This window comes from Chaetura pelagica, unplaced genomic scaffold, assembly GCF_000747805.2.
Source record: "Chaetura pelagica isolate M959 unplaced genomic scaffold, ChaPel_1.0 scaffold13, whole genome shotgun sequence".
NCBI lineage: Eukaryota > Metazoa > Chordata > Aves > Apodiformes > Apodidae > Chaetura > Chaetura pelagica.
The window spans coordinates 1374379-1401426 of NW_009954543.1; the positions used below are offsets into that span (position 1 = coordinate 1374379).

General features: G+C 38.2%; 1 protein-coding gene across 1 annotated transcript in view; it reads right to left on the reverse strand.

Moving 5' to 3' along the window:
• The window catches only part of PRKCE (protein kinase C, epsilon), a 292873-nt gene that overhangs the window by 92608 nt on the left and 173217 nt on the right, over positions 1 to 27048 (reverse strand). The window contains exons 3-8 of the mRNA XM_010004962.1: positions 18401 to 18560; positions 16392 to 16426; positions 14908 to 14993; positions 12687 to 12819; positions 4195 to 4277; positions 3528 to 3701 (exon numbers count right to left, since the gene is read on the reverse strand). Of these exons, the coding sequence (XP_010003264.1) occupies positions 3528 to 3701; positions 4195 to 4277; positions 12687 to 12819; positions 14908 to 14993; positions 16392 to 16426; positions 18401 to 18560 (671 nt within the window). The remainder of the gene's footprint in view (positions 1 to 3527; positions 3702 to 4194; positions 4278 to 12686; positions 12820 to 14907; positions 14994 to 16391; positions 16427 to 18400; positions 18561 to 27048) is intronic.

Here is a 27048-nt window from a genome sequence, read left to right on the forward strand (position 1 = left end):
GTCATTCATAAAAAAATTATAGCTTTAGTAGATGCACTGCTTTTGCTTTTACACGTGTTTTGTTTTTTTTTGTTTCTTTATAAAGAGTTCTTTGCCAATTGTTCATAGGCTCTTCTAAAAAAAACCCAAACAAAAACCCTTCAATTTTTCAATTTTGGGCTTTTCATTTGATTGGGTATCACTAGGTGTAGTTTTGGTTGTCTGGTAAGTCCCACTCGCCTCTGGCTTGTAACTATAAATTACCTAACTATCAGTTCCTGTGACTTAAGCAAAGGCAGAAATTACAGTTTCTTTGTTGACAAGAGATGTGGGAAGACAGAATATGGTGAGATGAACTTTGTATATCTTACTTTGATGAACAGCTTTGGAGAGCAGGGAGGAAGGCAGAAAGGATGAGAAAAAAGAAGGGGAGAACAGACTTGAAACCACACAGAATCACAGAATCATCGTGGTTGGAAATAACCTCTAAGATCAGAGTGTTCAACTGTCAACCCAGAAAAAAACCACCATGACCACTAGAGCATGTCTTGAAGTGCCACATTTACATGTTTTTGGAATACCTCCAGTATGATGGTGGTGACTCAACCACCTGCCTGGGCAGCCCATTGCAGAGCCTGATACCTCTTTTAATAGAGAAATTCTTCCTAATATCCAGTCTAAACCTATCCTGGTGCAACTTCAAGACATTTTCTCTAGTCCTGTCATTATTTACTTGGGAGAAGAGGCAAACATCCACCTCCTTTCAGGTAGTTGGTAGAGAGCAATAAAGTCTCCCCTCAGCATCCTCTTCTCTAGACTAAACAATTCCAGTTCCCTTAACTTCTCCGTATAGGACTTGTTCTTTAGCCCCTTCACCAGCTTGGTTGCTCTTCTCTGGACATACTCCATCACTTCAATGTCCTTCTTGTAGTGAAGGGCCCAGAAATGCACACAGTACTTGAGGTGAAGACTCACCAGAGCCAAGTACAGGGGGACAATCCCTACTCCTGCTGGCCAAACTATTACTGATGCAGGCCAGGATGCTGTTGGCCTTCTTGGCCACCTGGGAACACTGCTGGCTCATGTTCATCTGGCTGTCAACCAGCACTCCCAGGGTCCCTTTCTTATGGGCAGCTTTCCAGCTACTCTGCCCCAGCCTGTAGACTTGCCTGGGGTTGTTGTGACTGAACTGCAGGACCCTGCACTTGGCCTTGTTGAATCTCATACAATTGGCCTTGGCCATTGATTAGCCTGTCCAGGTGCCTCTGCAGAGCCTTCCTACACTCAGGCAGATCAACCCTCCAATTCAGTTTGGTGTTGTCTGCAAACTTACTGAGGAAGCACTCAAGCCCCTCATCTGGATAACTCATAAAGATATTGAATAAGACTGGTCCCCTGGTCCCAAATCTGAGCCCTGCAGGACACCACTGGTGACTGGCCACCAACTGGATTTAACTGTTCATTACAACTTTCTGGACCCTGCTGTCCAGCCAATTTTTTACCAACTCAAAGTGCACCTGACTGCCATGTGCCACCAGCTTCTCAGGGAGAATGTGGCAGAAGACAGTGCCAAAGGCTTTACTGAAGTCCTTATAGACAACGTCCACAGCCTTTCCCTCATCTGCCAGGCAGGTCACCTGGTCATACAAATGGAAAAAAACCTCCAGGAACACAGAAGAGAAGCTTCTGTAATAATTAATTTAATGTAAAGCTGATGTTCTGCCACATAATTCACATCAGGCTGCTGATACATTTATTTACATTTCAGGGAGTATTGTTTGCCTTAGTCCCAAAGGTCCTGCTCAGTTCACAGATTTTATCCCTCATTCCAGTACAATCTTTTTGTCACAATTTAAATCTGAAACAATATGCTCAGTTCTAGTTATAGATCTTAAAATAGAAACATAGATTTTAGTTGGAATGGATCTTAACGATCATCTTCTTCCAGCCCCTCTGGCGGGGGTGGGGCAAGGACACCTCCCACTACATGAGGTTGCTCCAAGACCCATCCAACCTGGCCTTGAACACTTTCAGGAAGGGGGCCTCCACAAGTTCCCTGGGCAACCTGTGACAGTGTCTCACCATCTTCACAGTAAAGAATTTCTTCCTAATAGCTAATCCAAATCTACCTGCTTTCAGTTTGACACTGTTATCCCTCACACTACCGAACACAGAATAAACTTAATCCTACAGGCTGTTTTCCTACTGTTTTCCCACTGTTCTGTTTACCCTTCCTGACAACTTTGCTGCAAGATCTTTTAGTCACTGCTTTTCTTTAATTCTCCACACATAATTATTGCAATTTCTCATTTATGTCCCCCCCATTTTGGTTATAATATGTGAACATGTACATATTTACACATGCATACATATACACTCATATAAACCATTAGTAATTATTAATTTTGTTAAATCTACTAATGTATTTACTAATTTAATCTGTCAAAATTTTCCATTAGATTGACTCAAATACTCAAACGTAGTGTCTTACTGAAAGAAAAAAATTCCCAAACATATACATATATACTAACATCTAAACTTACTTCCTACAAGTCAAAAACTCATCCTATTTAAGTGAGTGTCATATCTAACTCACTAGGCAAAAATTCTAACTGTAGTGCTTTGAAATAAAAAACATTTTACTGAGCACTTTAAAAATAAAGGATGGTTCTGTAAATACAACTGAGATTGCTGTTCTACCTGAAAGACAGATTCACCTTGTGGGGTTTTTTTTGTCCATAAAGCTTCCTGGACAATGAGGTGAAAACTGCCAGCTCAGTTGAACGGCAACAGAGAAATAAGAGGCTAAAAATGAAACTCAGAAATATTCTGTGAACACAACTGGTTTCAAGCATTTAGACTGACTGGATTCAGAAAACCTAGAGTCAGCTACAACATCCAAACTTTCACTTACGCTTAAGCAGCAAATCCAAAGCACATGCTATGAAGAGGAATTCTGTATGAAAAATTACCAACAAAGAACACGCCATGGGAACAGGCTCTCATTATCAGCTCCCTTTGCCTTTCCTTCTCCCTGGTTCTCAGGACACGGGTGGCATTAGCATTATTTGATAAGCAGTATATCTATTTTCTTTCTATTTTGATCATTTTGTATTCTGCATAGTGCAAGAAAACTGAAAAGAGGAGTGTTCTGCCATAATCTAATTTCTGAAAAAATCATTTTAGAATTGTTACTCTGAATACTGGATGTTAAAAACATTTATACTTAATTCAACAAATGATACACCCTATTCACGTACAGAAGAAATCCAGAAAATGACACCTCAGTAGATTTTTTGTGGTTTATGCATGTGGTTTTTTTAAATTATTTTTAAACTCATTTACTGCCATCTCCTGGTACTTGCAAGGTAACAGTATACACACTATTAACAGCAGCCAGTACTCCTGTCCAAGACTACTGAAATGCCAAAAGCTTCTCAGAAACATTTTCAAAATATTGCTGTACTTTTTACATTGCTGTATTTTATTCTGGATATAGGGAATATTGTTCTTTGGGCACAAACTGGTAAAAGGTTCATGTGACTTACCTTTGTCTGGAAGCAGCAGTAAAGTTGTGTTAGGTATGGATGTTTCCGTGCTAATGCCAGAATTCTCTTTTCTGTCATTGTACAGTCTACATCATCATCTTGAAGTATGACATCTTTCTTCAAGACTTTCACTGCGTATACTTCATCTTTTCCTTTTAGCTCAGCTAACATTACCTAAACCAAACAGAAATTCTGTTCACATATAAACAACAGATCCCATAAATGCAGAACAGGGTTGCATATGAATTTGACTTAATTGGAAATACAAAGACACTTACATACTTGCCTGAATTGAGTTGCATTTTTATAAAATTAAAAGTAATGTAATTTTAGAAAAATATACCTCTGGTATTCTTTAAATTTTAGACAGAGGGTATCTATTTTTTTTGTTAATTAAAAATGCAGAAGATAAAATTTTTATCCCCTCATTCCAATATATTAATGAGTGCCTATTAGTGGGATTTCTAAAACTAAAAAAGGCAGTTGATACAGAACAGAAATCTATTTCCCACTTCTAACTCCCACTTTCAGTAGTGAGTTTTCTGTATGATGAACTTAGTATACAATCCCATACACCATTCTGGCCACTTTTAGGTTGCTGAATTTAAATACTACTATTGTTTAGGGTTCAAGTCCCATACACAGTTTAAGGTCAGTTCTGGCTTACAGCCAGGGTAATCTTCAGAGAAAGAATTAGAAAACAGGGAGACAAAAGAACTGCTTCAGCCTGTTCCCGTGCATCTGGAGTTCCTGTATATCAAGGAAGGAAGAGTGTACTTGTGAAACAGATTCACATTTCAGTCCTCCTCTTTGATTCCACGGTGGGCAGCACTATGAAAAGAAAATCTGTAAGCCCTGTAAACAGAAGAATGACCCTTCCAGCCTCATCAGTTCCTTACTCTGGGAAGATGTTTGGTGAATTACATCTTTGCTGCATAGATGGTATTTTGGGCAGCTGTCTAAATCCCTCGCAATCGTCATATCTGAGTGGAAATGCTTGAGTTCAGCTTCCTCCAACACCGAACACATACAATGAGGAAAAACAAGCACAAAAACTGTTATGTGAAATAAGTAAACTTGAACTGGCTGTTATCAAGAAAGGGAATGAACTCAGAATTCGACAGCATTATTCCTGGGCTCATTTTTCCTGCTTGACCACAGCTAATTATCTTATTGAACAGTATCTGTGTTACTGGATATAGCTCCATTACCAGTATCCTGAAATAGAGAAACACTGACATTTTGTTTCAAAAAGCTTGACCCTAGCTAACAAAGCTAAAGCACAGAAAACATCAGCTGATCAGGAGGCTAATATTCCTGATCTGTGGGGTAAAAGCTGCTTTTACTCAAGGGATAAGAGGAAACCCCTAGGGTGGAAGCAGTTCCTGAATGTCAGATTACTTGGCAGTAAGTAAAAAAACCCCTACACACCATTACATAAAGAAAGGAAAGGAAAGGAAAGGAAAGGAAAGGAAAGGAAAGGAAAGGAAAGGAAAGGAAAGGAAAGGAAAGGAAAGGAAAGGAAAGGAAAGGAAAGGAAAGGAAAGGAAAGGAAAGGAAAGGAAAGGAAAGGAAAGGAAAGGAAAGGAAAGGAAAGGAAAGGAAAGGAAAGGAAAGGAAAGGAAAGGAAAGGAAAGGAAAGGAAAGGAAAGGAAAGGAAAGGAAAGGAAAGGAAAGGAAAGGAAAGGAAAGGAAAGGAAAGGAAAGGAAAGGAAAGGAAAGGAAAGGAAAGGAAAGGAAAGGAAAGGAAAGGAAAGGAAAGGAAAGGAAAGGAAAGGAAAGGAAAGGAAAGGAAAGGAAAGGAAAGGAAAGGAAAGGAAAGGAAAGGAAAGGAAAGGAAAGGAAAGGAAAGGAAAGGAAAGGAAAGGAAAGGAAAGGAAAGGAAAGGAAAGGAAAGGAAAGGAAAGGAAAGGAAAGGAAAGGAAAGGAAAGGAAAGGAAAGGAAAGGAAAGGAAAGGAAAGGAAAGGAAAGGAAAGGAAAGGAAAGGAAAGGAAAGGAAAGGAAAGGAAAGGAAAGGAAAGGAAAGGAAAGGAAAGGAAAGGAAAGGAAAGGAAAGGAAAGGAAAGGAAAGGAAAGGAAAGGAAAGGAAAGGAAAGGAAAGGAAAGGAAAGGAAAGGAAAGGAAAGGAAAGGAAAGGAAAGGAAAGGAAAGGAAAGGAAAGGAAAGGAAAGGAAAGGAAAGGAAAGGAAAGGAAAGGAAAGGAAAGGAAAGGAAAGGAAAGGAAAGGAAAGGAAAGGAAAGGAAAGGAAAGGAAAGGAAAGGAAAGGAAAGGAAAGGAAAGGAAAGGAAAGGAAAGGAAAGGAAAGGAAAGGAAAGGAAAGGAAAGGAAAGGAAAGGAAAGGAAAGGAAAGGAAAGGAAAGGAAAGGAAAGGAAAGGAAAGGAAAGGAAAGGAAAGGAAAGGAAAGGAAAGGAAAGGAAAGGAAAGGAAAGGAAAGGAAAGGAAAGGAAAGGAAAGGAAAGGAAAGGAAAGGAAAGGAAAGGAAAGGAAAGGAAAGGAAAGGAAAGGAAAGGAAAGGAAAGGAAAGGAAAGGAAAGGAAAGGAAAGGAAAGGAAAGGAAAGGAAAGGAAAGGAAAGGAAAGGAAAGGAAAGGAAAGGAAAGGAAAGGAAAGGAAAGGAAAGGAAAGGAAAGGAAAGGAAAGGAAAGGAAAGGAAAGGAAAGGAAAGGAAAGGAAAGGAAAGGAAAGGAAAGGAAAGGAAAGGAAAGGAAAGGAAAGGAAAGGAAAGGAAAGGAAAGGAAAGGAAAGGAAAGGAAAGGAAAGGAAAGGAAAGGAAAGGAAAGGAAAGGAAAGGAAAGGAAAGGAAAGGAAAGGAAAGGAAAGGAAAGGAAAGGAAAGGAAAGGAAAGGAAAGGAAAGGAAAGGAAAGGAAAGGAAAGGAAAGGAAAGGAAAGGAAAGGAAAGGAAAGGAAAGGAAAGGAAAGGAAAGGAAAGGAAAGGAAAGGAAAGGAAAGGAAAGGAAAGGAAAGGAAAGGAAAGGAAAGGAAAGGAAAGGAAAGGAAAGGAAAGGAAAGGAAAGGAAAGGAAAGGAAAGGAAAGGAAAGGAAAGGAAAGGAAAGGAAAGGAAAGGAAAGGAAAGGAAAGGAAAGGAAAGGAAAGGAAAGGAAAGGAAAGGAAAGGAAAGGAAAGGAAAGGAAAGGAAAGGAAAGGAAAGGAAAGGAAAGGAAAGGAAAGGAAAGGAAAGGAAAGGAAAGGAAAGGAAAGGAAAGGAAAGGAAAGGAAAGGAAAGGAAAGGAAAGGAAAGGAAAGGAAAGGAAAGGAAAGGAAAGGAAAGGAAAGGAAAGGAAAGGAAAGGAAAGGAAAGGAAAGGAAAGGAAAGGAAAGGAAAGGAAAGGAAAGGAAAGGAAAGGAAAGGAAAGGAAAGGAAAGGAAAGGAAAGGAAAGGAAAGGAAAGGAAAGGAAAGGAAAGGAAAGGAAAGGAAAGGAAAGGAAAGGAAAGGAAAGGAAAGGAAAGGAAAGGAAAGGAAAGGAAAGGAAAGGAAAGGAAAGGAAAGGAAAGGAAAGGAAAGGAAAGGAAAGGAAAGGAAAGGAAAGGAAAGGAAAGGAAAGGAAAGGAAAGGAAAGGAAAGGAAAGGAAAGGAAAGGAAAGGAAAGGAAAGGAAAGGAAAGGAAAGGAAAGGAAAGGAAAGGAAAGGAAAGGAAAGGAAAGGAAAGGAAAGGAAAGGAAAGGAAAGGAAAGGAAAGGAAAGGAAAGGAAAGGAAAGGAAAGGAAAGGAAAGGAAAGGAAAGGAAAGGAAAGGAAAGGAAAGGAAAGGAAAGGAAAGGAAAGGAAAGGAAAGGAAAGGAAAGGAAAGGAAAGGAAAGGAAAGGAAAGGAAAGGAAAGGAAAGGAAAGGAAAGGAAAGGAAAGGAAAGGAAAGGAAAGGAAAGGAAAGGAAAGGAAAGGAAAGGAAAGGAAAGGAAAGGAAAGGAAAGGAAAGGAAAGGAAAGGAAAGGAAAGGAAAGGAAAGGAAAGGAAAGGAAAGGAAAGGAAAGGAAAGGAAAGGAAAGGAAAGGAAAGGAAAGGAAAGGAAAGGAAAGGAAAGGAAAGGAAAGGAAAGGAAAGGAAAGGAAAGGAAAGGAAAGGAAAGGAAAGGAAAGGAAAGGAAAGGAAAGGAAAGGAAAGGAAAGGAAAGGAAAGGAAAGGAAAGGAAAGGAAAGGAAAGGAAAGGAAAGGAAAGGAAAGGAAAGGAAAGGAAAGGAAAGGAAAGGAAAGGAAAGGAAAGGAAAGGAAAGGAAAGGAAAGGAAAGGAAAGGAAAGGAAAGGAAAGGAAAGGAAAGGAAAGGAAAGGAAAGGAAAGGAAAGGAAAGGAAAGGAAAGGAAAGGAAAGGAAAGGAAAGGAAAGGAAAGGAAAGGAAAGGAAAGGAAAGGAAAGGAAAGGAAAGGAAAGGAAAGGAAAGGAAAGGAAAGGAAAGGAAAGGAAAGGAAAGGAAAGGAAAGGAAAGGAAAGGAAAGGAAAGGAAAGGAAAGGAAAGGAAAGGAAAGGAAAGGAAAGGAAAGGAAAGGAAAGGAAAGGAAAGGAAAGGAAAGGAAAGGAAAGGAAAGGAAAGGAAAGGAAAGGAAAGGAAAGGAAAGGAAAGGAAAGGAAAGGAAAGGAAAGGAAAGGAAAGGAAAGGAAAGGAAAGGAAAGGAAAGGAAAGGAAAGGAAAGGAAAGGAAAGGAAAGGAAAGGAAAGGAAAGGAAAGGAAAGGAAAGGAAAGGAAAGGAAAGGAAAGGAAAGGAAAGGAAAGGAAAGGAAAGGAAAGGAAAGGAAAGGAAAGGAAAGGAAAGGAAAGGAAAGGAAAGGAAAGGAAAGGAAAGGAAAGGAAAGGAAAGGAAAGGAAAGGAAAGGAAAGGAAAGGAAAGGAAAGGAAAGGAAAGGAAAGGAAAGGAAAGGAAAGGAAAGGAAAGGAAAGGAAAGGAAAGGAAAGGAAAGGAAAGGAAAGGAAAGGAAAGGAAAGGAAAGGAAAGGAAAGGAAAGGAAAGGAAAGGAAAGGAAAGGAAAGGAAAGGAAAGGAAAGGAAAGGAAAGGAAAGGAAAGGAAAGGAAAGGAAAGGAAAGGAAAGGAAAGGAAAGGAAAGGAAAGGAAAGGAAAGGAAAGGAAAGGAAAGGAAAGGAAAGGAAAGGAAAGGAAAGGAAAGGAAAGGAAAGGAAAGGAAAGGAAAGGAAAGGAAAGGAAAGGAAAGGAAAGGAAAGGAAAGGAAAGGAAAGGAAAGGAAAGGAAAGGAAAGGAAAGGAAAGGAAAGGAAAGGAAAGGAAAGGAAAGGAAAGGAAAGGAAAGGAAAGGAAAGGAAAGGAAAGGAAAGGAAAGGAAAGGAAAGGAAAGGAAAGGAAAGGAAAGGAAAGGAAAGGAAAGGAAAGGAAAGGAAAGGAAAGGAAAGGAAAGGAAAGGAAAGGAAAGGAAAGGAAAGGAAAGGAAAGGAAAGGAAAGGAAAGGAAAGGAAAGGAAAGGAAAGGAAAGGAAAGGAAAGGAAAGGAAAGGAAAGGAAAGGAAAGGAAAGGAAAGGAAAGGAAAGGAAAGGAAAGGAAAGGAAAGGAAAGGAAAGGAAAGGAAAGGAAAGGAAAGGAAAGGAAAGGAAAGGAAAGGAAAGGAAAGGAAAGGAAAGGAAAGGAAAGGAAAGGAAAGGAAAGGAAAGGAAAGGAAAGGAAAGGAAAGGAAAGGAAAGGAAAGGAAAGGAAAGGAAAGGAAAGGAAAGGAAAGGAAAGGAAAGGAAAGGAAAGGAAAGGAAAGGAAAGGAAAGGAAAGGAAAGGAAAGGAAAGGAAAGGAAAGGAAAGGAAAGGAAAGGAAAGGAAAGGAAAGGAAAGGAAAGGAAAGGAAAGGAAAGGAAAGGAAAGGAAAGGAAAGGAAAGGAAAGGAAAGGAAAGGAAAGGAAAGGAAAGGAAAGGAAAGGAAAGGAAAGGAAAGGAAAGGAAAGGAAAGGAAAGGAAAGGAAAGGAAAGGAAAGGAAAGGAAAGGAAAGGAAAGGAAAGGAAAGGAAAGGAAAGGAAAGGAAAGGAAAGGAAAGGAAAGGAAAGGAAAGGAAAGGAAAGGAAAGGAAAGGAAAGGAAAGGAAAGGAAAGGAAAGGAAAGGAAAGGAAAGGAAAGGAAAGGAAAGGAAAGGAAAGGAAAGGAAAGGAAAGGAAAGGAAAGGAAAGGAAAGGAAAGGAAAGGAAAGGAAAGGAAAGGAAAGGAAAGGAAAGGAAAGGAAAGGAAAGGAAAGGAAAGGAAAGGAAAGGAAAGGAAAGGAAAGGAAAGGAAAGGAAAGGAAAGGAAAGGAAAGGAAAGGAAAGGAAAGGAAAGGAAAGGAAAGGAAAGGAAAGGAAAGGAAAGGAAAGGAAAGGAAAGGAAAGGAAAGGAAAGGAAAGGAAAGGAAAGGAAAGGAAAGGAAAGGAAAGGAAAGGAAAGGAAAGGAAAGGAAAGGAAAGGAAAGGAAAGGAAAGGAAAGGAAAGGAAAGGAAAGGAAAGGAAAGGAAAGGAAAGGAAAGGAAAGGAAAGGAAAGGAAAGGAAAGGAAAGGAAAGGAAAGGAAAGGAAAGGAAAGGAAAGGAAAGGAAAGGAAAGGAAAGGAAAGGAAAGGAAAGGAAAGTAAAATTAACTAGGTTATCACTGTTCTCCTATGATGAGGAAAAGGGTCCTCACACAGTATTGAGAATAAACACAGGACCAAGCAAGAATATCTAATGATCCTGTAAATCTTAAATATGTCCTTCAGAGCTTGAATTTTAGCCATCTGCTTCTGCTCTCATACTGAGAGCACAACATTAGCTCCTCATGTATTATTGCTTCTTACTCTATTTGACTCTAGTAAAATAACTTCCAATGTAGGCAGGCATAAAACCAACAGTGGTTTAAGTTTTATTAAAATTCTTTGGCACTGTTAGACACTCTCTTTCTCTAGATGGCAATCCATTTACTAAATTCTTTCTCTGAAATACCATCTTCTGAAACTAGCACACTACTAAGAGGGAAAAAAGGTTACATTGCTTCCAGTTCATGGGGTAGGGGGAAGTTCATAGCTCCATTAAAAATAGCATTGTGTGAATGTGTTAGGAGCAGATGACATATTTTATCTTAGACTTCACTGCCCTCTTGTGGAGCAAGGCACAAAGCAAAATTGCAAGTGTAATTAAATACAAGATTAACATTCAATTGCTCAAGGTCCTAACTTCATTACTTTTTAGAGAAAAAAAAAAAGAATCAAAAGGATGTATTTATAAAGCTGCATTTCATCATAATGTTCCTCAATGGTGCTTTCCCTAAAGAAAGAAACGACATCTACCTCTGAGACGATACACAGGCAGCAGTAACCACATGCTGCAGGAAACAGGGGCCTTTCTCAAGTATGTTTCACCCCATAAGCGCAGCAAAACGAAATTGCTACATTAGGGTACTTCTAGTGCATGTAAATTTGGTGACAAAAGCTCAGTGGCAAGTAAAATGTTTGAGCTAGGGGTCTGTAACCGTGGACACTGAGGAATGGAACTGCTTGAAATAAGCCAAGCAGCAAAATTTTACACAGTCTAACTTCAATAACATATTTTGTAAAAAAGAAGCACAGAATAAGTAGTGAAAAAAACAGAAGAAGAATAAACCTCTGGAATACATTTTGTTGGTGTTAAGAACCACAGTGGGCAAGCAAGCAGATCTCTGAAGAGGCGAGCGTTGTTAGGCACTTCTTAAGAGAGAAAATGAAGCACAGAGAAAATAGCATTTCCAGCTCAGGTGATATCCAGATTTCATACAGGTAATATTGCTTTTTTATAGACACTAACCGTATGAACATGGAGAAAGCAACATAGGCTCTCTTAACTATTGTTTCTACCAATCTGCTACACAGTAAATGCATACATTTGAAAAATAACATTATTTTTGTCCGTTAAGAGCAAATGACCAACTATGGCACTTCAGTAAGAAAGTTAACTAATATATTCACAGATTAAGTGGAGAGATACCATAGCTATGATTAAAAATCCAAGTGGAAAAAAAATCAGGTTTAATCGAAAAACCTTTTCTGAACAAATCTCCACCATAACTAGCATTTGAACAAAATCTTTCAAAGCAGTAAAGTATTTAGAGTTTAACATTTTGTCACTGCTCACTAGCTAGAACCACAAATGAAGGTTTGAATATCAAATCCCTCTCACTGTGTATCTATTACTTTGCCATGAGGTAAGTTTCTTCTTCCCCGTGCTGTTCAGCAATTTGTGACATGAAACATTAGGTCTGACCTTCACATACAGTTAATGTCTCATCTTAAATATGGCAAAGGCTGTATTTCACAAATTCCATGTTTATACAGGTATGACACTGTGTTTCTGCAGTTGAGAAGTATATGTAACATGACTTTTGTATTTATGAAGATGGGCCTACCTATTAATAAAGTTGTAATAATATGAAAATGCTTATAATTCCATTAGGTACTACTTCTAATAATCTGACAGTCTTCATGACATAATTCACATCCACCCACTAACTGAAGTGTTTTATTCACTATTTCTAAAATATTACTGTTTCTACTGTTTTCTCCCCCATTTAAAATACATAAATCTGCTTGAAACAAGGAGATATGGAAACAACTATTTCTGTTAGTCAGCTAAAATGACATGAATGCACCTTCCTGCAGTAACTTTACATACAGCTACTGTACAGAGTACACAATTGTTAAACTGCAGAACATAATGAATCCTTTATTTTCTGGAACACAGGAGGCTAGGCAGACCATCACAAAGGATGATTTAGATAGATCTCAGACTACCTAATCTTCTGGATATAGGCACACAGGACTGATTCTGCCCAGCCTAGCCAACACAGAATAGTAATTTTTGAGGATGGCATTCAAGGAAAAGAGAAGCTGGAATAATGATATTTAAAAAGTTTGACAACCATCACCACAAAACAGAAAACACAAAAGGCATATGAACTGAAGGGATGTAAATTATCATGCCCCTTATTTTCTGACAACTTCTAATCCCGTGGCATTAAACCTACAATCTACAGACCAGTGAGTGCAAAATGTGTTTCTGCCCCTCTGTCCCCTGCATCTGTTATTGACTGGTGTTGCAGACAGGGTAAAGGACCATTTTCTACCCATGATGGCAATCCCTACTGCAGTCTGCTATTTATTGTTGTTTTCCACACATGCTGGAAAAGATAGAATCTGACTTCAAGTTTTTCCAAGTCTACAAATCACTCAAAAGGAAAAAGCTCAAGTGATAATCCTTACCTTTGCATTGTAAACCTTGTCTCAATAGACCCCAGAGCAATGAACCACAGTGGTCACAGAAGGTGGGCACTTTGTAATTGTGAATGCTGAACTTGTGAGGCATGTTGACGCTGAAACGCTGGGATCCCACTTGCTGAAAAATGAGAACATGGCATATTTAATTCTAATTAATTTATTTACAATCAGTGTACACTAAGGCCCTGTTACATTTTGCAGTCAGAGATCTTTGCATTAGATATACTTCAGCTTTAGAGTTCTTTATTTGGGGGAAAGAGGGGGAAAGGATGCTGTTGTCCACAAGATAAAGACTGAAGTCTACTTCCTAGTATTTCTGGTAACAACAAATACATAGCTATCAGGAAAGATCTCTTAATGTGGAAGGCAAGGAAGTCACTCCCAATTGTTTTAGGAGCAGGAGGCGAAACTAGTACAGGACTAAGAAGTAGAAATATATCACAATCCCTTTACCTTTTCATATCTCCCTCTTCTTTGGATTATGAAAATGACAATGATAAATAATGGTGTTCAGGGATTCCAAGGTATGATTACTTGCTAATAAGGATGTAATTGATAAGCTTTTATAGTGGCCACTGCATAGCAGGAGATTTACTTCCATGTTTTTCCTTCCCTTTCCTATTACCACTGGCTTCTTTCCAGTGATCTAGTACCCCTTTTAAACAATGAGAACATTATAGCAGCAAAACATACAAGCCTCCACCAGTCTGGAGCCTGGGAATATAAATCTGGGCAAGATTTTGTATCTTCCTGTCAGTACTAGGCAAAAACAGCACCAGCCAAACACAGTCCTTTATCACAATCCTATGCATGTGATCAGGTTTCAGGTGCAAAACACTGGTTGCAAACCAGATATTTAAGAATGCTTCCAGTACGAAAAATGGTAGTGAATTGCACAAGAAGAATGAGATCAGTCAGACTCTCATTGAAAATCATATTGAAGTTGAAAGACTGGCTTAACACCATTATTACATACAACCCTGACTTGTAATTTAAACCTAGTTTTTTTTTCAAGCATATAAATATAGTTTTAACAAACAAAAATAAGAAATGTACATTTTCTGTATGGCAAAGGAACTGGGACCACCCACAAACTACCTCACCTCACAGCAGGTTCTTGCTGTTGCACTAAACAGCTTTTGTGTTAAAATATAAGCAACAAACTTCTGTGTAAGATAAAGCATTCACTGGCTATAGGTGAGGGCTACAACTTCTTAAAAAAAACATAAACCCCGCTTCCCTACCCAACTGTTAACTCAGCCAGAAAAGGATACCCCAAATCTGAAGAGTCTAAGGAAGCTGAACACCACAGCAATCATATTGGTCCCTGCCTTATGACTGTTCTCAGAAATAAATGATTATTTCCTAATCAAGCCTGAATGCACCATCTTAGCTGAGAGAGACCTTTAACTCAAGCAAAACAATCGCTTTTTTTTCTTTTCTGATCTGGAGTTGAACATGTTGTTGGGCAGATATATTTACTTCCCTGAGAATACAGTCCTGAAAGCAGCTAATTTCATTTTCAGGTTACGTCTTCATTTATTTAAATGCATGATAATATAAAGCACATATTGTGTAAACTCCATTAATAGACAAAAGCTTGCTAAAGGTAGGGAGTAATTATGCTCGAAAACCTGTTAGCTATGCAGTACCTTGTGTTAACACTACCATAGAACATCCATAGACCTTCTTCAACATATAGATTGCTTTTCTTTCTCCTGCACTTTGACAGTTTGGATGCAGACTGTGTTGAGCAGCGACGTGGCAAGCCAGTTCAGGGAGGTCTTTTATGTTGATGCAAGATACTAAAGCATAGCATACTGCCTATCTTACCAGCTGGTAATGACTGAGCCACACAAAATGCAGTTAAGGGACAGAGTCCCATCCTATTTTTTTTAAATTAAAATGACAAAACTTATAGTAAGTCAGAAATGGAGTAAAAAAGGAGTGCAATAAGCTCACTCAGACTTTGAGGACTTGGATGTTATAAAAAGTTACCAATTAGAAATAAATTGTTGCATAATAATTGCCATGTAAATGAAACCATTATTGTAATCTGTCATTCCAAAGTAAATGCTACATCACAAGAGAACAAGAAGGGCACAAAAGAGTCTGTAACAGTTATTGATTAAACAAAGGAGATGACACTACTTTGAACAGATGAAAGACATAGTTTAATCTAGAAAATCTATTTTTAAACATTTACCTCATCGTGAGTTTCCTGTTTTTTTAAGCCAGCACACTTCGTTATTATAAGTTCATGGCATCTCTTGTGGACTACACAAGTGCAAACTATAAACAAAAAATAGATAAAAGAATAAGTTTTCATGAAGATTGATTTTAAAGCAAAAGACAACTCAGAAGACTAGAAATACTGGGAGACTTGAAAGACTGGAAGAAATTGGTGACTTGGTGAGTCCCATGACATAAGTCTGGCTCACAAAGGCAGAAAATGATGGACTTCCAAAGGTCAATGAATTTTAAGAGAAATAAAGTGTATATTCCAAAATCCCACTATGTAAAACTACAAATCATCTTCTGAAATATTAACCATTATTTTTCTCAATTTTTACAAATTTGATTTCTTTATCTGTTGATGCCCATGATCTCCACATTATATGAGACACAATGGCAAAAAAAAAAAATCTGTCTGAAGAACTTCCAGAGGAAGAGACATAAGGATAACTCATTGTAACAGTCAAAGAAAAGAAAAAACAGTTTTTTGAATGAAGAAAAACATTCTTTTTGTGACATGTTATCATCAGTTGGTAACAGTAAAATGTTTCAGGAGGCAAAAATGCTTTGTCAATATTCATACCAATTACTTAATCAATGAATAACATTTGCAGATACAGTAGGTAAGATTAAAAATTGCAATGTCTACTGTAGAGTGGGATTCAAGGTCATTAAGTGAAGAAAAAAACCTTAAAAGTGCATGAATTATTTTTTTTTCTAATACTGGTCATTGTTTAAGAAAAATAATAAATCAGAAGTCAAGGAACCTCTGTTGTATGTTAACACAGTAATTCTTATTCTAGTATGTAAACCCAGTATTTGCATTTATTTATTTACAATGATATTTCAAGTCTTCTGTAACTGAAAAACCACCTCTAACAATTATTTCTACTTGTCAGATGAGAAGCAGAAAAAAATAATCCCAAGAGGTAACTGCATAAAAAATTACAAGTAGAAAAAACTGAGATGAAAGATTAAGTTGAGAATTAAGCACTTCTGCAGTCTTTGCTAAAACATTCTTTAATGATGAACTCTATAATTATCTCATCTGTTTAATTACAGTCTTTGCAATTACCTGGCATTTTTAAACAAAGAATCTCAAACAGAATAAAGAATTCACAATTTTAAAATGCAAGAAATGTAAAATGAGGTAGGCAACACCCGCAGATACGCCCCCCTAGTTGGATGTGCATCAAGAGATACGTAGGATCTGCTGTTCGGTGATGCTTACTGTGTCCTATCTCATACATGCTGCCTAAGACAAATAGTTTCTTGAAAAAATCTTACTGTGATTTACTTTAAAGACTGTATCTTTGGTGAGACAAACTTATTATGATCCTCTTGTGCTAAATTCTTAATATTGTACATATACAATGCCTGATTAAAATAACTTATTATTTACATAGTCAACACAATACGTATATTAAAAATGTCCCTCTGTAGATTTTCTCTTACCTTGACATTGGTATCCCTGTTTTCCTATTACACCCCTGAAAATAAAGCAGTGTTTTAGAAAATGAAGAATATATACTTTCAAAAATTAAAAACATGTTTTCCTCTCTTTACTGGACATGCATAAGTTTAAAGAAATAGCTACTTCTAACCAATCATCTGGTAACTGCATGCTTGCATGTATGAGATCAGTTCAAAGTAGGAACCACATTTCAGCTGCCAAGAGGCAACAGGTAGGACAACAGAATCCTAGAATCATCGTCAAGGTTGGAAAAGACCTTCAAGATCATCAAGTCCAACCGTCTGCCCCACAACCCCCTAACACCTAAACCATCTCCCCAATCATAGAATCATAGAATCATAGAATCTTAGGGGCTGGAAGGGACCTCGAGAGATCATCTAGTCCAACTCCCCTGCCAGAGCAGGGTCACCTAGAGTACATCACACAGGAACTCATCCAGGTGGGTTTTGAATGTCTCCAGTGAGGGAGACTCCACAACCTCCCTGGGCAGTCTGTTCCAGTGCTCTGTCACTCTTACAGTAAAAAAAATTTTTCGGATATTCACCTTGAACCTCCTATGCTCCAATTTACACCCATTACCCCTTGTCCTATCACTGGTCATCACTGAGAAAAGCCTAACTCCATCCCCCTGACACTCACCCCTTACATATTTGTAAACATTGATGAGGTCACCCCTCAGTCTCCTTTTCTCCAAGCTAAAGAGACCCAGCTCCCTCAGCCTTTCCTCATAAGGGAGATGTTCCACTCCCCTAATCATCTTCGTAGCTCTGCGCTGGACTCTCTCGAGCAGTTCCCTGTCCTTTTTGAACTGAGGGGCCCAGAACTGGACACAATACTCCAGATGTGGCCTCACCAATGCAGAATAGAGGGGGAGGAGAACCTCTCTTGACCTACTAACCACACCCTTTCTAATGCACCCCAGGATGCCATTGGCCTTCTTGGCCACAAGGGCACATTGCTGGCTCATAGTGCTCGAGATGCGGCCTCACCAAGGCTGTGTAGAGGGGCAGGATCACCTCCCTGGTCCTGCTGGGACATGGGCCATGAAGGGATTCAGAAATAAAGAAACATTTACTATAATCAAATAGGCAAGGCCAAAGGGTATATAGAGAGAGAAGCCACAAGCCAGTGAAATTGTCATCGAGCAAACCTTTGAACAGACAGAAGATTGCACTGCCAATTTTGTTGCTTGAAATCATCTCAGCTAACATAAAGCCTGGAGACATTTCTTAGAGGAATGTATTTGAGCTCATGCACAATTCACATTACTTCACATTAAGAAAGGCTGATTCATTACACACTCTTAAGAAATATTAATTATTGATCTCATTAGACCTTAACGTGTATAAGGTGCAAATCAACACCTCTAGGAAACTCTGGAAAACACCAATGGAGCTGCTGAAAAATAACAGAAAACTTAATGTCTCCACCACTTTTCCCTATCTGAAAATTGCCAGTACTCAAAACTAATGTAAACAATTTCTAAAAGGGAGCTCCTCACATACTGTGCAATAAGAAAGACCCTGTACACTGAGGACCCCAAACTCTGGATTATTAGAAGTCTAGCATTCCCATATTCCATTAACTTGCATAGGATACATAGGAGCTCAACATTTCCTAGGAGGAAGATGGTGATACTTAAGCACATCAGGCAGATTTCAGTCTTCTTGACAAAATGTACAAGCCTAATATTAGGTCTAAATCTACTCTTGGGCACCTACAGAATATGAGACCAGCTGTCTACCTAGAATTTAGTGTGTACTAGACAGGGAAAGATTGAACTTTGTGGCTCAGAGGAGAATAAACACAAATACAACAAAATCTAACATGTATGACGGAAGTTTAACAGTCTTTGATTACAGTCTGCAAAACGGATGCCAGTTTAATATTAAAATGAAAAGAACTACTACCCCATGCCATTTATACTGCAGCAAAACAGAAGGGTATGTTAACTCTTCAATTCCAAGTTGCAAAGAAAGCAAAGTCATACCATATAAAATCTCTGCAGTGCGAACAATATGTTGGCTGTCTGAGGTACGTGGCCATAAATTTGTGTCCATTAACCTGATGTACTCTGCGCCGCACGGCACCCTGCCGCTTTCTGGGGCGCATGCGTTCCCGGAACACACGTTCTTCATTGTCTTTGGGTGCTGAAACAGAGGAAAAAACCATGAACACTGGTGGCATTGGACACAAACATGGGAAAATTCAAATGCAATATGTAAGTAGATATTCTTCAAAAATAAAAGTAATCCTCACTACCGAACAACGCAAGATAACATCCCTAAGTTGGGAGTAATTTTTTTCTCTTTTAATGTCAATTACTAACAGACCAGGTTTTTCACTCCCTGGTACAGGAAATTCTATTTGTTCTAAACCTTTATCTGTTAATTCATTCTAAGCTGGGAATAAATCTGTGCTTTATCACTATCAAGCACACTAACAATCTCTTTAACAGTAATTACACAGATTCTCCAAACAGCTCAAGAGTCTCATCACACAGATCACATTTGATCTTCAGGGAGGAGGGAGGCAGGAGGGGAATCCACCAGAAAATCCCAACATCCCCTGCTCCCCATATACTCAGAAAGTGCTGACACAAGTGCAAGAAAGCTGACTACAAGTACATACTATCAAGCAGAATAAAAAATTCCACCCAGAACTGATTACTTTGTAGAATTCCTGATTAAGATCTGAGCTTCAGGCTCTAATAATCCACTTTGATACTAATACACTTTCAGCAAAATATTCAAGGGAAGGAAGTTTTTCCTCTTAAATAATTCCTGTTCAATTGCATATTAGATTTAATGGCAGAGGAAGTAAAAAATTAAATTGATGTATCTCAGAATTAAAACCTTTGGAAAAAGTCCTCCAGAGTGAATTGGGTCTTTTTCCCCAAGGCTTGATTTTGAAAAGTATCACTAACACCTCCACAGTATTCTGTATGCATTAAGCAGAAGCTGAGGATGAATTAGAAACAAAGAATGTGCTATGAAAGGAAGATTTTGCAACCATTTCTTGAGCCACTTTTGTCTCTCTGAAACAGAGAATCAGATTGGGAGGGGACCACATTCAGCCATCCTTTGCCAACTGCATCAATGCACTCACTACTTCAGTGCATATAACACTTTGAAACGTGTGTAACACTTGTCATTCTTTGAATTTCAGCTACCCCAAATCATTATAATGTCCTAAATATGCCAACTATGGTCTGTTGCAAGCATTTCTGTACACTAATGAGTTCTTCAAGCAACAACACAGTATTTAACAATAATACAAAGAAAATGAAAAGTCCAAGAACAACTCTTATCTATACTGGTTTCAAATTCTTTTACAAACACCAAAATAACTTGTCAGCAGCATGGATGGTGGAATTGAGTGCACCCTCAGCAAATTTGCCATCAACACCAAGCTGTGTGGTGTGGCTGACACGCTGGAGGGAAGGGAGGCCACCCAGAGGGACCTTGAGGTTGTGGATGCTCCCTCCCTGAAGTGTTCAAGGCCAGGCTGGATGGGGACTGGAGCAACCTGGTCTAGAGGAAGGTGTCTCTGTCTATGGCAGAAGGTTGGAATTAGATGATCATTAAGGTCCTTTCCAACCCCAAACTATTCTACAATTTTATAAACCCTGTTTTTGAGGATTGTAGTATTAAAAGGTGTTGATTTAGGGATTCCTAGAAACTGGTCTTAAATTAAGCCAATGGATGGATATCCTGGGAAAATTTAGAGCACATACTCATGAATCAAGATCAATTTCTTTCACTGCACAGCAAGGGCTAAAACCCATGATACTAGCAAAACCGTTCATGCACTAAAAAGCCTAAAATCCTTACACATGAACATCTTACCAAAACTTCTTACTCAGAGTGGGTTTTCACCCTAAGATAAAACATCTGTGGGATGGTCAGAATGGCACTGCTTTTCTATTTTAAATGAGCTTTCAGTAAATAAACATTGACTTATACAGAAAGCTACACCTTTGTTTTTATTAAAAAAAAAGAAAAAAAAAGAAAAAAGAAACAAGAAACAGCTCTGGTTCCCCTTCAAGAAAGAGGTAAGAAATACAAAACAGTTATCAATTATGTTTATTTTTAGGTTGTCGATTATGTATATTAATATGCATTAAGCGAAACTCTGCTGTCTTAATAAATACTAAAGCCCCTCGAGAGGAAGACTGTCTTCCACAGACAGTATGTAAGAAGGAGATGAAAATACTATCAAAGACTACTTCCAGCTTCTGAATGATTAATTAACTTTACAAAGCTGCTGGAAATCTTGTAAAAGTTATTATTATAGAAAAAAAAAAGAAAAAAAAAAAGGTGATTTTAACACAGAACTGTTACTTTGGTTACTATCCAGATTGAAGAATTTCCAAAATTACGCAGCCTGGATGTGAGAAAGTTAAGATACCACTCTCCTGGGAAGGTTTTACACTTGATATGATAATCAGTCTACAATACCACTTCTATTTTCATCTTAATTGTAACTCTTCACTTATAGGTAAAGCACCTCTAATTCTATAGGGCAAGTAAAAAGCCTCTTCTTGTTTTGGCTTGATAAACACAGAATGATGACACTTTCATTTAGCAATAAACTCTTAAAACTAATTTTACTGTACTACTTTCAGTTCTATATTTAATATTTTTACAAAAATTCCTTCTATCACAATACTTACAGTTCAAATAAAACAACAAAAAGGTGTCTTTTTCAGAAATACTCTGACTTGACAACAGATATAAGCAAGATATTAAGCCTGAAATTATCAGATTAAATGGCAGGCCTTAATTATTTATATAATTTCCACACAAACAGCATTTCTGTGTGTGAGAAAGATGCTTAGACAGCTCAGTTTCTGAGCAGTTTCTTTGGTCTGTCTTGGATAACATTGTAGGCCCATTAGCCAGTCCCCCTAAACTGACTCTCCTGTTGGTCTGCTGCTCCACATTTACCATTAGAAACCAGACTTGGCCATTTTGGTGCGCTGCATCCAACTTCAGTGTTGAATTGCACAGATGAACTGCATGGCCAAGAGCGCTGGACTCCTCAGTGGTGACTCTGCCTCCACCTCACTTCTCCTTACAGCTCATGTAGGATGCCTATCAGTTGGAGGCAGTAGTACTTGTCTGGGGGGCTGGAGTAGCATCTGGCATTACAGTGGAACACTGGACACTGGACCATTAGACATCAGCCTTTGCTCAAAGCAGACCAAGTTGCACGAGAAATAAATTCCAGCAAAACACTGTCATGCCTTGCACAAGTCACACCACTGATGTGGACCACAGGCACAAAACCAGGCAGCAACTTTCCCAGGTGACTCAGCAGCGGATGATCCCATCTGTGCTGGCTCGTACCCAGGGCTGTGAACCCCTCTTTTCTAGTAGCACTAACAATAAGTCTTCAGCGTTAGTTAAAATCTATTTATCTTGTACTGAACAGTCACACCACAGATGTTTGTTTAACTGTGTGAAGACATCTACTTAGAAAGGGAGGGACACTGCTCTCCCCAAACTTCTCTCATTGCTTGCAAGCAGAAAAGCAAATATTAATAAATGCTATCAGAAAACAGGGAGTACTTGGGAAAATGCCCAACGTTTGTGTGATACAGCCAACTAGTGTTTTCAAGAAGTACTTTAGAAAATACAAGCATCCCAAACAAAATTAGCCCTTTAAATAAATTTTAAAAATAAGAAGTCTTACAGCTGTATAGAACAGATTCTAGAAAATACCACTAGGATACCGCATACTGGGTGTTGCATTTCTATTCTTGGCAGAGGAGCTCAAATTAAAATTAGGTGGATTTGTCACAGTTAGTCTATAAGCAAGTTTAAATATAAACAATTTCTTTTCACAGTATTTCTACTAAATAGTTGCAGAGGGTTATTATTTCCTCCGTAAGAAATATTTCTTTTTTTAACATATGTTCTGTTCACCGTTTTGATTTTGTGTCCTTCACCCCTTTATATTATCCAGTTTATCCTTTTTAAAGCATTTATTTAACTTTCATTTTCAAAAGAAGAAGTAAGAAAGGCTTATGATAATTTCCAAGTATTCACATAGAATACTGTGAATGCAGCACACTGAGTTCAGGCTTTGTATGCTGGTACTTGAGACCTGGCAAATTTAGAACTAATTTTGTCTCAAAACTATACCCAGTAATGCCACTACTTCTTTTCATTGTAGCCAAGAGTAACTTTGAGTTATTTGGAGAACAATAGCATGTAATTGCTTTTATTGACTCATGTACATACAAACATATTGCTTGCAATTTCAAACACTGAAAAAAGACTTTCAGACTTAACTTTAAGCTCTTGCAGAAGTGTTATAAAAGTCAGAAGAATTTGACATGCAAAATTGCACAAAATTCATAAATACTTGCAAAATGGATGTTTAAATGAACTGCCTGGAACTATATTTAATACTGTTAATCATGTAGCGTCTGTTAAGCATGAACTGGAAGTCACAGCTCAGAGGATATGAAACTGACACTTAATGCTCAGCAACCATCAAGGGGAGCAATATCGGAGGTAAAAGACTGTACACCAAGAACAAAGGTTCAACTATGTCAGGTCTTGTTTCATACTAAAATGGTTTCAGTATAAATAAGAAGGGTCCAGTGCAGAGCACTAACTGCAACAAACAGAATTATCCTGCATAGCAAAATGTACCATTTCCATTTTTTATCCTCTATATTGCAAGTACTCACAGAATTCTGATGACAAAGAAAACAATGGAAAAAATATGGCAGAAAGAGAGATTACAGGCACAGGGAGGTTTTTCAGCATTTGTTATTGCTTAAAATGCTGACTTCTAAAAGGAAACATGCTGGACACTTCCCTTAATCTGGAGGGAATTAGCATTGAACAGTGACAGTGTTTGGGGAAGAAAAAAATAATCAGATGCTTCAGTTAAATGGCCACTATCCCATCAAAGCCAAACTGTAGGCCATGTACAATGGTAACACTTGCAGAAACTGGGGTAGCTGCCAAGGAACCCCATCCAACAGGACACTAACACCTCCATGGCACTTCTAGCACAAAGGGCTTTTCACCCTGGGCATCTCTTGGGTGTCTTCACGTTGCTGTCATTCGCAATCACAACCAGGCAAAACCAGCTGCTTTAGCATCACGCCTTAATAATTACAACAGAGCCTAACTGAAAAACAAATGCAAAGGAACAATTATTGTGCTGATGTTCTACTGCTGAAAATTAGAAGCTTTTTTATCATATTTAAACCTTATCCCTTTAACCACTATGCACGTATTGAAACAGAGCTTTTGTTTTAGCACTATGTAATGCTTAAACACAGGAAGGATACTGAGGGAGGAGAGGTAATTTGTCCAGTTATGTTGGAAAGTGAGAAGGGACAGGAACAATGCCCAGGACTCCTCAGGTTTCAGGATGCAGTGTAACCAGATCATTATGCATCAAAATTAGGTCTCAAAGTATTATTCCCAAACTCTGTTCTGGGCCTCTGCTCTACAGTAGAAGAATACATACTGTAATCAAGATTTCTCCAGGCAGAAACTGATACAGGATTTTGCCTTTAATGCTTAAATCTTCTTTATGGGGGAGGGGAGAAATATAAATACCTCCATATATTTGATTTTCTATATTCTCTCTTTTAAAGAAAAATACATGCAACAAACTAATTTGTTAACTTTGATATTAAAAATTGCAAGTTAAAGCTACAATAGAATTTCACAGAGCCATTACTGATTAGAAATGAGCAATAATTGGAGAGATTACCACAGTGATAGAAAGAACTATTTTTCTAGAAGCGTAGTATTTCCAGACTATTTCTTTAACAAGAAATAAACACACAGGCTTTGCTTCCTATATTTTGAATCTGCTTTCTTCAGGAAAGCTGACAGGAAATTTCTTGTTTAATAGGAGAAGAAACAGATCCTTAGATAACACTATATTGTTGAAGAAAGCAAAGATCATGAGTGATACAACAGAAATTAAAAAATGCTCACAGAATGGGAAAATTTTAGTTGTCTTGACAACTCATGTCTGTTAACATGAGATTTTTACTGAAGGTATTGAAGACTAAATTGCATTTTAAAGTATATCAAGCCCAAATAGGGTGGGTGGCTTTGTAGCATGGGTTCAGGCTCAAATTTGTTTACTTTCGAACACATGCTTATCTTTAAATGCTTAAATTCTTGTGTAAAAGTGACATTCAGCCTGTATTTAAAGATTTCCCTTGGCATGCAGATGAAAGTGATTAGGGTTGTGACTGGCACACATTTTTGCTTCAGGGCCTGTTTTATTTTCCTATTTAAAACAAACAAACACCACAACAAAACACCCACAAACATATAAAGATATCCAAATTATTATTTACACAAGGTTCAAACCTTCTCTATATAATTATTATAATGAACACAAATATGATAATATTTTCAACAGTAACCCCCCAAATCCTTTTACATTTGACTCACTAAAGCAGAACATAAAGTTCATAAGTACTAAAGAGTTCCACAGAGACTGCACATCCAGTTGTAATTTAGTTTTCAGAAATGTCCCAACCTGGCTAGCTAGCAATAATTTGGACCAAATGCTCAAAACCAGGAGCATAGGGCTTGGTACCTGAAACAACCAGCTGAAGTTCCCCTGGTGCCCCAGCTGCAGCCCATCTGCACTGCTGCAGCAGAGGCTGGGGCGAGGGAGGATGGGTTCCCATACATGCTCAAGCAAAATTCTCCTTCAAATGATTCTGAGATTTCTCTTAAGACATGTTCAAGATGAGCCCTCAAAAGTTTCTGCTCTCCATCTGCACAGTGCCTGCAGAATTTGTGACAATTTACAGAAGCTGGAGGTATTAACATGGTAGACTCCAGATGATCATACAGCATGTTTTAATAAATCTAGTATTTAATGAACAGATTTCTGTTCAATAAGAACGGTTGATTAGTTGATTGGTAGGGAATGGACATAAATATAAGTTGCTACATCCATTTTTTAGACCCCTGGAGGCTTACACAGATGACAGGGGTACTGACCTCATCTTGGGAGAGTGAATATAGCAATTCCTATAGCTGTCCGATCCACGAAGTGAGCAAATCAGACAGATTCCTCTCTGTTCCTCTCAATTTGTCTATTGCTGGTATTTAACATTAATGATTTTAAGAAATATGATGTTCCTGAAATAAAGATATTGTAATTACAATATTCATATTACATTTTATTTTGCAAAAGAAGTTACATTGCTAGAAATACCACAGGGAAGTTACTGTTACATGACAGGTTTTCTGAATAGGTATTTTTACACCTTAAATAAAATCTCCAAGACTTTTTCCACAATACAGAATTTAGATGTTTTTCAACTGGAAGGAGATGTCATGGGTAATTGGACAAAAATAAATAAATAAATAAATAAAATTCAATGTTAACTAAGGTTATTTTGGTCTTCCAGTGTTATCTTCCAGGGGGAACAAACAGGGTCATTCTAAACACAATGCTCTTATGTCAATAAATCTGCAACTGAAATTAGAGAGGTGGAAATGCATTCTACATATGGTAAATACTAAAGCTATTAATCAGGAGAAAAGTTTTACTTGGTGGAATGTAATAGGTCTACTCACGTCATAACTACTTCATAAAATGGAGAACAGTTTTTGTGCCACAACTTGACAGGATAAACTTACAGGAAGAAAATTAATTTAATTTGTGGCAGTGGCATTCAGTTCATGCTGATACAGTGTAAGTATTGAGGAGTATTATTTGCCTGGTGTTAGTACTGATAGTGTAAAGTCCCAACAAGCTAACAAGGTGCAGTATCTCCTGTTAAACCAACTGCTTACTAAACCTAAAAAGTACATGACTGTTCAATTGAAGAAACTACATATATAATACATGATATTATTATAATATTGTTATACCTATGATCCAAACAAAACCCATTATTGGGACTAGATTTCCCTACCCTTATTGCTTCAAGTCTGCAAACATGTCCTGCAACATGATTGCAGCACACTCCTCAGAGCATGCCCAGCCACTTGTGATGGTACTCAATACTCTGGTGACACATGCTCACATTGACTGTCTTTTGTCTTTGAGGAAAGATGGGAAACGTGACAAAACATTAATGTCAAGGCTGCTGTGGAAGATGAACTTTCAAAGTGATGTACACATGCATTTTTTTTAACACAGCTCCAGGCTATGGAATTATCTGCAGGGTCAGCTGACCTCTCTGTAGGGTCAACACCTGAGCTGCTGCCATTTGTCAGTTCCTGGAAAGGAAATGGTGCTGTGATGCTAAGAAGGAAAACAAGCATTGTGAACACTTCAAGACAAAGCCCTTTTCTCAGAGGTAACTATTAAACCAGACAGATCCTGAATGATTGTATTTTAAGCATGTGTTTGTGATAGATCAGAGATGCTCAGCAGTTGCCTTCTGATAGTTGCAAAAGCTATACAGCACACCATGAAACACAGCCTTGTATAACTGGATTTTCTAGCCTTTCAGAAGAGTTTGCTTAAATAGTTTTTTTTTTAATCTCAGCTCTGTTCCTTTGCCATAAAATAACAGAAGCCTAAGTGGCAGGCACCAAGGAGATGCCTGAGTCCAGACTCCTGTAGTGAGGAGGGGTCTCATACTTCAGGCCCCCTCAGTTTCTGTTTTTCTGGTTGTTC